At 37.1% G+C, this 12666-nt stretch overlaps 2 protein-coding genes across 3 annotated transcripts in view; one reads left to right on the forward strand and one right to left on the reverse strand.

The window, feature by feature from the left end:
• INPP5F (inositol polyphosphate-5-phosphatase F) overlaps positions 1 to 4386 on the forward strand; it is a 105970-nt gene extending 101584 nt beyond the window's left edge. Inside the window, exons 18-20 of the mRNA XM_044665631.1 lie at positions 138 to 266; positions 1085 to 1172; positions 1970 to 4386. Coding sequence (XP_044521566.1) covers positions 138 to 266; positions 1085 to 1172; positions 1970 to 3116 — 1364 coding nt within the window. The 3' untranslated portion in view covers positions 3117 to 4386. The remainder of the gene's footprint in view (positions 1 to 137; positions 267 to 1084; positions 1173 to 1969) is intronic.
• Positions 4387 to 6132: 1746 nt separating this feature from the next.
• The window catches only part of LOC123238194 (minichromosome maintenance complex binding protein), a 34601-nt gene continuing 28067 nt past the window's right edge, over positions 6133 to 12666 (reverse strand). For both annotated transcript variants that reach the window (XM_044665632.1, XM_044665633.1), the window contains 5 exons: positions 10141 to 10306; positions 8463 to 8596; positions 7154 to 7318; positions 6901 to 6989; positions 6133 to 6538 (listed from right to left, as the gene is read on the reverse strand). In XM_044665632.1, coding sequence (XP_044521567.1) covers positions 6412 to 6538; positions 6901 to 6989; positions 7154 to 7318; positions 8463 to 8596; positions 10141 to 10306 — 681 coding nt within the window. In that variant the 3' untranslated portion in view covers positions 6133 to 6411. The remainder of the gene's footprint in view (positions 6539 to 6900; positions 6990 to 7153; positions 7319 to 8462; positions 8597 to 10140; positions 10307 to 12666) is intronic.

Genomic DNA, 12666 nt, shown 5'->3' on the forward strand with positions numbered 1-12666 from the left:
GTGCATAGCACAGGTGTTTGACTAAGACTGACTGAAAAGTATTCTAAATGCATAATTGGTGAAAATAATTTCAGTCATGTTTGTACTATCTTAAAGTAACTTATATAACATTTATGATATTCATTTGGGGTTTCTAGGTCCTGAACCCACTCTTTTTGGGAAACCAAAGTTTTCCTGCATGAGGTTACACTATAAATATAAAGAAACAGGTGGTTATTTTCATACCCTCCGAGCTGTGGTGCGAAATGCAGAAGAGGATGGAAAAGGTAATGATAATATTAAAAGGTAGTTTTATTTTTATTGTTATTTTTTTTTTAGGGCCCTTACCTTCAGTCTTGGAGTCAATACTGTGTATTGGCTCCAAGGCAGAAGAGTGGTAAGGGTTAGGAAATGGAAGTCAAGTGACTTGCCCAGGGTCACACAGCTGGGAGGTAGCTGAGGTAAGATTTGAACCCAGGACCTCCCGTCTCTAGGCCTGGCTCCCAATCCACTGAGCTACCCCAGCTGCCCCCAAAAGGTAGTTTTATGAAGAAGTCTATTATACAATAGGTCACAAACTAGATACCCCTGCCATACAATCTGGAAGAGAAGTAAACATTTTGAGACTTCAAAATTGTATCTTCATTCCCACCGTGGGGATTGCCTGAGCTGATGATTCAGCCCGAGGCAGGATGCAGTTTTTAAATAGGTCACAGAAGATGTAGGATGTGGATTATATTGATGTAGTCTGTGATGGAAATTCTGTTTGACCTTGTAGCAGAATATATAACTGCAGAAACTCTTCCCTCATTCAATACAAACAATGTTGGGACAAAATTATTCCTTTTGGGGTATATCAAGTGGTTCTGTTAGCACTAAGGTTGAAGGAGGGTAGAGATTTAAGTGATTAAAGCTGCATCAAGACATTTGGGACACTTCATATATTGGAGAGTTATTGTTTTGGGATTTAAGAAATTTTTTTAGTGGGGTTAAATTCCCCCGCCCCCCCCCAAAGTAAGAATAAGATGATTAGGTAGCATTAAATTGCATTTTGGGTTAGATTGGCTACATTTTGGAGGATGACAGACTTTAAATTGGTTTTCAGATACACTTCAGTGCATTGCAGAGATGCTACAGATCACCAAGCAAGCTATGGGTTTAGATGTACCCATCATAGAGAAAAAACTTGAGAGGTGAGTTTATTTTCCTCCCCGCCTCTTGGGGTTATAAAAAAAAGTAGCATTTAAAAAAAAAATAGGCATTTCTCAGGCCTTTAAAGAAAGGAAATATTGACTCTTGACTTTGAGCAGGGCTAGGCTAGCTAAACTGGGATCTGGTGGGTATGGAATACTTTCAGGACAAAAAAACTTTCAAAGCAAAATAAATGGAACTAAGACTTATTTTATATTGCTATTTGTAGTATTATAGATGTATCTTATTTTCCATGTTTAATACGCTTAAGGAAATATCTTTTTCAATTAAATTTTGTCTTAGAACCCCAATTAACATTATTTTGCAAAATATTAAGAGTTTTTACAGTATGAGGTTTGGGAAATTAAAGGTGGAATATTTTTCATCAAAATTATTAGATCTAGATGATGTTTCTAATTTGTTGGCATCAGATATAAGTACTGAAAAGTTTTTGTAGGCAATCTTAATCCTGGTTAGTGCTCTAAGTAGTATTTTAATAATAATAATAATAATAATCTAATAAACATAATCTTTGCTTTCCCACTTTTATCATCACAGTTGCTGTGGTTATAGTCAGTAACATGATGCCAACAAGAATAACTTACTTTTTCAGTGTTCATTATTTTGTTTGTTTCATCCTTGAAACCTTTTGAAAGATCGGATATTGGTGAAATAACTCGATCCAAGTTCAACTATCTGAAGTGGGCATTTTAGGTAGCTTTTCAGCAGTCTTTGAAATGAAACTGATTCATTGTCCTAATAGGATTTCATATAGAAACTTTTTCTCTCCAATTTCTAGGAAGAGTAGTAAACCTCATGAAGATATCATTGGGATTAGAACTCAAAACCAAGGATCATTGGCTCAAGGAAAGAATTTTTTGATTAGCAAATTCTCATCTCTAAATCAAAAAGTAAAACAGACCAAATCCAATGTCAATATTGGCAACCTACGCAAGCTAGGGAGCTTCACAAAACCTGAAGTGAAAGTCAACTTTTTAAAACCAAACTTAACAGTGAATCTTTGGAAATCAGACAGTAGTCTTGAAACTATGGAAAATCCAGGTGTGATGGATAGTAAAGGTCAGGTACAATCTGATGAGGAGATATCTTCAGATGACTCATTCCATTCTGATGAGTACCTTACAAATTCCAAGTCAGAAGAGGACAGGCAACTAGTTAATTCTTTAGAAAATGTGGGGCCAGTGGACTATGTTCTTCCCAGTTGTGGCATCATCGCTTCAGCTCCAAGATTAGGCAGTCGATCTCAGTCTATAAGCAGCACCGACATCGCCATTCGCGTTCCTTCTGAGATCGTTGTCGCCCACAGCAGTGGTCTGGGGAAAGGGCTGCCCTCGCCAATGAAGAAAAGTCCTTCTGCCGACAATGTACTGGTTGACTTTGCTAAGCCAGTAGATGCTTATTGCCACAGGTTTATACAAGATGCTCAAAGCAAAACAGGGCCATTGGAGATCGAGTCTGCATCTCAGCAGGCTGCCCAGGAAGGCTCTGAGTCTCTCACAGAGGAGCATAAGAACAAAGAAAGCAAATCAGAAGTAACGCAAGAGATTCCTCCTCGACCCTCTAAGCTGGACGTCCCATCGGACACCACGACACCATATTTTTTGTCCGTCGAACCTCCTCATTTTTCTACAGCTCAGAAGACTCCGGGGTCTGCGTCGAGTGTACTTGAATTTGAGGCAGGAACTAACCCAACACCTTCCCCTGCAGAAAGCAACGGCAGCAGAGCAGTGTCCCCTTTTGCAAAGATCCGAAGCTCCATGGTGCAGGTGGCTAATATTACCCAAGCTGGGCTGACCCATGGGATAAACTTTGCAGTCGCTAAAGTCCAAAAGAGTCCGGCAGAACCTGAGGCAATTAATGAGGTAGCACAAAATGAACTTAAAGACATGTTTACCCAGTGTCAGACTAGAATAATTCAGATCTAGTTAGCCACAAGTAGTTCTTCAATGGCTTATATATAATCCTAAAGAAAATTAGTTGATACCAAAATTTCGTAACTTGTACTGTCTGAGTTTGGGGATCAAAACTACCAATTACGTATTTTGGGAGAATGGTTTTGAGACTTTCTGAGCAGGATTCAGAATTTCTAAGAGCACTGAGATGATATTTACCCTAGAATATATTGGCCTCGGCAGGTAGTTTTTATACACTGGTACTAACAAACAAGCTATTAATTTTAATTCCAGAATCCATGATTTGGAGAATCTGGAAAGTGCTTCCACTAAAAGAATGGATCTGAACACATTTACTTAATTGATTATTCACAGCTAAAAATAAAGTGTTTTATCTGTAAAGTATATTATGTTTACTTGGAGGAGTAGAGTATTTTAATCCTTGTTTTAGTTGTGTGTGTTCCATTGAGTCTAAATGCCTATACTCTCATTTCTATATTAGGTAGTATTTCTGCAAAGTAATTGGATAATTCCAGGAGTTTTAAAAATAGTTGTTTTAAGGCTGAGTTGAATGTGGGAAAATGTTTGTGATGCAAAAAAAAAATGATTGCTTGTGATTTTGTCTGTCAAAACGTCCATCTTCCTATAAAGAACTAATTTGGGGACACTATAGTCAGGAACCAGGTACCATTTGACCTGATTATCCACCTGAAAAGAAAAATCAGAACATATTGCTGCCTCTGTATTTGCATATACAGTTTAGGAGCACTAAAAGCTCAGTTGCTAGAATAAATCTGAATATATTCAGATTGTGTGACCATTCACTGCTTGGATACCCCCAAGTTCTTTCAAAAGTGCTTTGAGGAATGAAATGAAAACTACTTTGTGCGCACTGGTTATTGGACATTAGGAACTTCTAAGTATGAATAGAAATACAATTTGTTTGTTTCTAGCAATTCAAAATGGGGATTTGCCATTTTTATGTAAGCTGCTGTAGAAAAGATAGCCACTCCAACTAGAACTTTGAGCTATTATCCTCACCATGTAAAACTGGTGCCTCTGTGTTTAGTATGTGTCCTGTGAGCCAGTTGCACATGATATCTCAAACACGTGTCATAACTAGTGTAGTGGCTCAAGAGGCTTCCTTTGGTGTTGAAGTGATTATCAGCCGAACAGAATTGTCTGTTGAAATTTTCACTTTTGTTATTTATTCATGTTTTCCTAGTGATGTGGATTTTTTTGTGTCAATAAAAATCTTGTCATTGTATATTTAAAAAATAAAGCACCGTTGTATTTTAATGCAAAGGGATATATATGAGAAATATTTTAATAAAAAATTTTAATTTCAAATTAGCTTCCTGATGTTTCAGATTTAAGAGGCAATATGGGTTTAGACTTTTATTTCAGAATAACAAAAACTTTCAAATTTCTGTCCCATTCTTTCCTTCTCTTGTTATCATATTCCTTTCATTGTGGTATTCAGTATTTTCATAACATTTAGGAAAACTATTAAAAAATCCATGATTTCTAAGATCCAGGATCTCATCTCTCACTTTAGGAACCTAGATATTTGAACTTCATTTTTTTCTTACAGGATTGCCAAATTTCTCCCTGTAGGCCTTTAGAGAGCATCTCTGCCAGTTAATGAGCCATAGTAGCTTAAATATGTATGAGACTCCTCCAAGTCAAATGCCCTGTGAATATTTCATATTATTCTGGATGTGAAATATAATAATCAGTGATGGGCTGATGGAATGATTTCTTAGCTATAAGAGTATTTTCTCAGTGCTAGAAGATAACTGACCATTCAACACTACAAAAGTGGTGTGTGTGTGTGTGTGTGTGTGTGTGTGTGTAGACTGTTTCTAAGACAACTCTTTAGAAATTTCATTGTCTTGTATGTATCCTACTCATTGTATTCGTCAGATTAGGAATGTTATTCACCTGATAGAACATTTCAGGGGGCTGCATCTGGCCCACGGACTGTAGTTTACCCATCACTCAAAATCTCATTTTCTTCTTTCTCCCCTTTCTCTCAAGCACCTGGATTTGCCAAATGGTGGCAATTCCACCTGTGCTCTGTGTTGAAATTCCCTGCATCACAACTCTCTCCAGCCCAGATGACTATCCCGTGTCCTCCCTGGTCTTTGTCTCTAGTATCTAGTTCAAGGCCCTCCCTAGCCTTCATGTCATCCATACTGCTACAAGCAAGTTAGATTAGTGGACAAAGAATTTTAAACACAAACTATATTAAGTATAGTCATGTCTGATTATTGCAAAGAATAAATCCCATGAGGAGATTCAACACCATTTGGGATTACATTTTTGTAAAATGAGGCCGCCAGTTCCAGCCCAATGAAAAGATGCAGTGGACGATGAAAAGATGAAGGTGACGGCTTCCAGGGATGACGTGTCCTCCTCGCCAGCTAGCTATCGTTTCCAGGGGAGACCAGGCCAGACAGAAAAATCATGAGCAAAGGTTTAAATGAAGGCAAATGTGTGAGGGTCACCGTTTCTGGGAAATAGCAATGAGATGAGCTTAATAGGAACAGGGAGTATATGGAGGAGAGTGTGACAACCCTACAGAGTCACTTAAGGGAATCAGATGATGAAAGACTCTAAAATCTGTCTGAAGAATCCTTCAGAGTAAAAATAATAAGATAAAATAAGCTTAACTCTATCAAAATAAGTCCCCTAATATAAATTTTGTCTCCTGTGCAAATTCAGTTGTATCAAAATTAACTACCAGGGTAAATGTATCTTAAATATATGTGTATGCACACACACAAACTTGTAATGAATGAAATAATGTTATTTGAATTTAAGTTTCCTCAGCCTAAGCCTTACTGTAGGACAGTAAGAAAAAGCTAGGTTTGGAATGACCTAGTAGCTGCCTGTTGCCGTGTAAAGAGTACAATAATAATTCATCAAATGTCAAACAGTGAAAAATCTACTCCATTTTCTTGATACACCCTCCATGGAAACCTAAACTTAAGCTATATGGTCCCTGAAAAAGTATAGTCAGCACAGCACTACTATCAATATTAAATCTTTAATATCAAATAATTTGCACAGTTACCAGTTTAATTACAAAAAAAACTTGAAAGCTTCATAAAATCAGTAAGTTTAAAAGGCGGCCTTACTGAACACCATATAAACTTCAGTTTTCAGGCATGATTTGGATTTCAAGGAAAAGTGTCATTTGTTTTGATACAAATAATCTACAAAACAATATGGTATAAATGATATTTCAATATTACAATAATCTTGTTGCAGTTTGCACATTACTTTTCATAATCTGTTAAACTAAAGTAAAAGGAAAAAAATGTTAAAGTTCGTTTCCGTTCACACATTTCTGTTGTTGAAGCCTGGTTTTTCGCAAGGACTCCAGCTGCTTGGCGCGTAACCACCTCTCCCTGGACAGCGTCGTCTGACCAGCGCTGAGAGACAAGAACCTGCGTCAGACACAAAAGGGCACTTCAGTGCAGGGACAGGCCCAGCGCCTCACACGCGTGGCCGAGAAGGAGCTGCTTTTACAGCTGGGCTCTACTGAGGGGAGGATCGCTACCGAGCCAGAGAAAAGCGGATGTCTCGGACATTCATGTAAACGTGGCCCCCTCGCAGCCACCCCGTTTCACTGTGGTTTAGTATTTACCCCTCAAACGCGAGCCAGGATTTCAAGTGCCCGTGACGACTCACTGGCTTCATGAATTTTAGAACATGAAACTCGCAGTTTTTCTTCATGGCTCCCTCAAACACCAACTCTACCCCCAGGGCCCCTTAAAAACACTCTGAAGCACCCCCAATCACGAGTCACCTCGCTACGACGAGCAGTCGATGGAGGTCGTCGGCCGTGATGCTCTGCGGGTCACTCTTGCGCATCTCCACGAAGTCATCTTCAACCGCCTGCATGAAGACGGCGACAGCGTCCCATGGTGAGGAGCGAAGGCGCCGCGGGGAAAAGAATCACAGCAGATTTAAGTATCTCCTCATCGACTCTCTGACAGCCCTTTTTTAACCCTTGCCTGCTGCGAAGCGCTGGTTCTGCCCCCCCCCCCCCGCGGTCGTACCTTGGTGACCTCGTCGGAGATGCTGTAGTCCAGCAATCGCAGAAGAGTCAGATAGATGCGGAATTTATTCAAGACTGAAGGGAGGACGGCGCTGAGGAGGCTGCTCATATATTCTTCCATATTTGGCGGAATTATTTGTGGTTGCAAGTGGACCTGGCAGTCTGACTACGAAGAGAAGCAAAAGACAATCATTTCCAAGTTTGATATTTACAGTGTTTCTGGTTACAGGGAGGCGGCTAACTTTTGTTTAAAAAAATCAGTAAATTTACAAGAAAGAATGTAGTTGAATCATAATCATAGGAAAAGCAACTAAAGCCAGAATAAGAGATAAATTGAGTGGGAACAAGGTGGCTGTGGGTGTTTTTAAGGCCTGTGTATTGGTTCCAAGATTGAAGAGCAGTAAGGGCTGACCAAGGGAGGTGAAGTGACTTGCCCAGGGTCACATAGCTAGGAAGTGTCTGAGGCCAGATTTGAACCCAGGATCATTTCTAAGATGAGTCCAGACATGGCAGTCTCCTTGTCATCACTGAGAACAGGCATATCCATTCATTTGTTTTTTCATTTTCTCAATACAATCTAGCTTAATTTTCACAAGTTCTATGTAAATGTTTCACTCATCATCTTCTTAACACATCTCTTTTACAATTGAACTTCCATTCTAAATCAGTATTGCCATTGGCTATCATGTCTAACCATGCATGGCTACTAAGGAGGTGCTTCCTAGCCTAGAAACCACAGAGCACTGCTCCCTGAGAAAAAAGCAGCAGAAGCACTAGAAAGTTAATTCAAGAGCAGAAAATATATAACATTTCATTAACGTTTTTATTTGCTTTTTAAGAACTTGACATCTGAGGCCAGTTCTTTTCCCTGAACAAAAAGAATTCAAAATTAGTCCAACAACCTCAGAACTGTATTTAATAAAATACCAACATTTTTACACCTCAATAGTTCTTGATGGTTGTTTTTTGGTCCACAAAATCTCAAGGAGCTGACCTAATATTTGCTAATTCCAACTTCCTTAGTTTTATCCAAAGCTCTGATTTGGCTTTGGACAAAAAAGCTGATATTTTCACAACCTCTCTAATAATACTGCACATTTCAACGGGAGATTATATTAATTAAATGAAAGTATATGTAACAGCCACTGTGAAGTGACCAGTATTTGTCTGTTTAAAATGCATAATCAACAATGACTATTTTAATTTTATTTTGGAAAGAAAATGAATGTTAAGAAATAGGGAAAAATGTATATTTTCATTCACACACCTATTAGTATAATTTCCCTCCATTCAAAAATTCCTCAACATACCGGTAGGAGTGATCTGCCCTCTGAAGTAATAAGTACATTAATATTGCAGGGGAATTCCATCTGGTGGTAACTAAAGTCATAATCCACCTTCTGCCAAGTAATTAGGTTGCCTAATGCTGTTACATTATGGACTCCTATTAAAAGAGAAGAATTTTTTTAGTTACTTGAGTTTAATTACTTAAGCAAACTCATTAATATTGATTAGAAGATTACTATTATAATGCCAGAAATGTTAGCTACGGCAATAAAACAAAAAAAAAATAAATTTCTGGAATAAAAAGAAGAAAACAAAATTATCACTTTTTGCAGGTGAAATGATGGTTTTCTTAGATGCAGAAAGTCAACTAAAAATTAACTGAAATAACAAGCAAATTTGCAAGATATGAAATAAAATAAATATATAACTAGTAGCATTTCTGTACATTACCAATTAAAGCCCAACAAGAAGAGAAAAGAGAAATTCCAATTCAAATAACTACAGAATGTATAAAATATTTGGGAGTCTAATACCGACTATGAATATACAACACTTTGTTGAAAAAAGACATCTAAATAGATTGGATAAATAACAAAACTACCTAAATTAATTTATTCAATGCCATGTCAAATTAACAAAAGAATTATTTGAGAGCTAGGGAGAAAAAAAAATAACAATTCATCTGGAGAACAAAATGTCAAGATTCTCAAGGGAAATTGACCAAAAAAAAGTGGGAAGGAAAGAGAGCTTAATAGTTCCACATTTCAAATTATACTTCAAAGCATTAATTATCAAAATGACTGGTTAAAAACGTAAAGGTTAATCAGTGGAACAGACTAAGGATATAACAGAGAAAAAAAAATTACCTAATAGCCTACCATGTTTGTCTGCTCTAAACTCAGTTTTCTAAAAAAATTGCTAGGAAAACTGGAAAGTAGTCTGGCAGAAAGTAGGATCAGACCAACACCTCACCCAATATGAAGCAAATATATTGACTGAAGATGTAAAGGGTGGCATCATAAAAGAGATTAGGAAAAAACAAAGAACATAGTTGTTCATAGAAATCACAGAAGATTAAAAAAAAAATAAATTTTTGTTATGCAAAATAATGTTTTTGCACAAACAAAACTAATGTAGCTAAAATTAGAAGAGAAGCAGGTAACAGAAAAATACGTGGGAATAGAGAAGATGGGTGGCAGCTAGTACCTACAAAGAAATCTTATAAACTACTAGGAAATTATGCTGATAAGAGGCCAAGAGAGGCCCATAATCATATTAATAAGAGGTCCAAAGAAAAGACCCAAAAATGCTGTAATGAAACCCCCTCCTTCCCCAGAAGATTTATGTGATCTGAACTGCTAGAGGGAATAACTACACCAATGAAAATGCAAAAATTTCCTAGACTTTTTCATTGAAAACTATTGGGATCACATTTAACTCAGTATAAATGTTCCATCACGAACTGCTTTAGGTTACTACCAACAACTCAACTGCAAACTATTTTTTCTCCCTTTTTCTCCCCAGTAACACAAAGTACATCTACAAAGGATGTGTTTTAAAATTTGTATAGTCAGGTTTTTATCTTGAAAGGTTTTTAAGGTGGATTTCTCCCCCACATCCGCCCATAGGAGGTTCAAGAGAATTATTAAGACTAACTGTAACCATATACCAGCAATGTAGGGACCATGTATAAGTGCTTACCTGGGGTGTCAAGCTGTCCTTGCTCAAGAAGAGTCTCGTCTATCACAAGGGAAGTATTATTAGACAGTTGCAAAATTCCACTGACTAAGCGATTGGCTGTGTAATCCTTGTGAGGAATTAATTTCAAGAGGTTCATATTCTCTATTGTCATCTGCAGACGAAAAGACTTAAAAAAAAAGAAAAAGTTTACTAAGAAAAAGAAAAGACTCTCTCAGGTTTTAGACAATTTGTAATCAAGATTCAATATACTGCTTCTAACGGACAGTCTGGTACAATGATTCTAAAAAGAGTTTGATATCATGGTTTGGTCTCTGGGGAACAGTTTTCTTGGCTGTTGGATGCACATGTGTAATTCCCAGCTGTGTAACCTTGAGCAAGCCACTTAACCTTAACTGCCTGGCCCTTGTCACTCTTCTTTCTTAGAACTGATACTAAGACAGAAGGAAAGGTTAAAAAAAATAAAGCACATATAGTTAAGGCCTAAATAATATATATGCTACTTTATTTGAAATTGAGTTAAAGATTAACTTGGAGGACAGTTTTTGCCAATGAATAAAATGTTTGAATAATGAGCTACACACACAACAAAGGTTGTCTGGTAAGTTTTAATTACTCCTATAGTTAATCATAAGCTAGCCTCTCATTTTACGTGTCAGAGTAAAAATATTTCTTTTACAAATTAATACCAAAATGGCAGCTTCAATTTAAGCCCTTAATTTCAAAGCAGCTATATGCACAATCTGTGCAAATAAATAAAATGAAATGGCAAAACCTACAAAGACTCTAACTAGGACCTGCATGTCTACAAATTGCATTTAGGCAGTTCACAGAAACACTCTCCATCTAGCCAAATGCTACCCTGTCCTTACCAGCTGCAGGAATTAAAATCTTGCTAAAACCACGTTTTGATTTTTTGTTTTAATTCTTTTTCCCAACTTCCATGGAATTGTCTTTTTCTGATGCCTCCTGATACCACAATAATCTTCTTATGAGTTGTACTTCACCAGTTAATGGCCAAAATATTTTGTCTTTGACACAGAGACCTTCTATTGGAAAAGGGGTTCAATACCACCAGAGAGGCTTAATTAATGAGTAAAAATTAGCTTAAAAAAGTTGTCACTGACAAAAAAAAAAAAAAAAAAAAAAAAAAAAGAGGCACTGAAGCAACATGGTTTACATAGAAAAGAACACAAGTCTGAATCAAGATACTGGGGTTCTAATCTTAAATAAGTTTCATCATTTATCAATTCTACCACTGCTTTTGCATCTGGAAAGCAGGAATAATACCAGCTCCATCCAACAGGGATAATGTAAAGAACAAATAAAAACATGAAAGAACAATGAAAAAAAACAAGAGAAGGGAAGGGTCATAGAGGGAAATTTTGATAATGTAAAAATAAAAAAATTGATAAACATAAAAAAAGAAACAAGTCCTATACAAAATTAATCACCCCAAAATTTAAAAATGGCTAAATGCAAATAAGCAACAAATAATCTGTTTGGAAGATAGATGATATTTAGAATGCTAAAATCTTATTCAAATGTCTCCCAGTGCCATGGAAGTGATCATGAATTCCTAAAAGCTACAGTGCCAGCAAGGTTCTAATAAGCTAAAATAGCTTACAATACTATCCCAATATAATTTCCTGTTATTTGCAAAATGGCCTAGTTAGGTACAGAAGTTATCACCAGATGGGTGGCCTTGTTGACCATGAAAATAAAATAAAATCAGTACAGTGTGGCATGCTTATTTTTGGCAGTACTGATGACAGAGTAATCCAAATTGGGGAAAGGACGCTAAAAATCAGTTGTGGGACCTACATACAAATAACAATTTAATCATATTTGTCCAACCATCATCAAGATGTTCAAATACTATGGAAGAAACTCACCATGTACATATAGACTTTCTCACTACAAATAAAATCAGAAGACAGAGTGACCTGAATGGAAGGCTCACCGGTTCAGCTCAGAAAAGTAAATGAATCAGTTTGTGGAGCTGGTTTCATCTCGCAACAAAAAGTACCACATCAACACATTATTTCAAGAAACTTAAAAGAGATCTTCTCTTGCAGTATTCAACCAGATAAGCAGATTATATAATTATAACATGCAACATTTCTTATAAAGGATGAAGAAATTAACTTGTAAAGATCTTTTAAATGAGGCTGACCCAGTATTATTAATATGAAAGCAAGCACAGGAGAGATGACAAAAAATGTTTTGGGGGCAGCTGGGTAGCTCAGTGGAGTGAGAGTCAGGCCTAGAGACAGGAGGTCCTGGGTTCAAATCTGGCCTCAGATACTTCCCAGCTCTGTGACCCTGGGCAAGTCACTTGACACACACACACACACACCCCCGCCCCCCATTGCCTAGCCCTCACTGCTCTTATGCCTTAGAGCCAATACACAGTGTTGACTCCAAGACAGAAGGTAAGGGTTTAAAAAAATAAAAAGTTTCAGAATAAGATTTAGCATTGAGAAATGAAAAATGCCAAAAATCTCGTAAGATTTAGAAGTCTCCTGC

The sequence above is a fragment of the Gracilinanus agilis genome, chromosome 2 (assembly GCF_016433145.1).
Source record: "Gracilinanus agilis isolate LMUSP501 chromosome 2, AgileGrace, whole genome shotgun sequence".
In the NCBI taxonomy this organism is placed as follows: Eukaryota; Metazoa; Chordata; class Mammalia; order Didelphimorphia; family Didelphidae; genus Gracilinanus; species Gracilinanus agilis.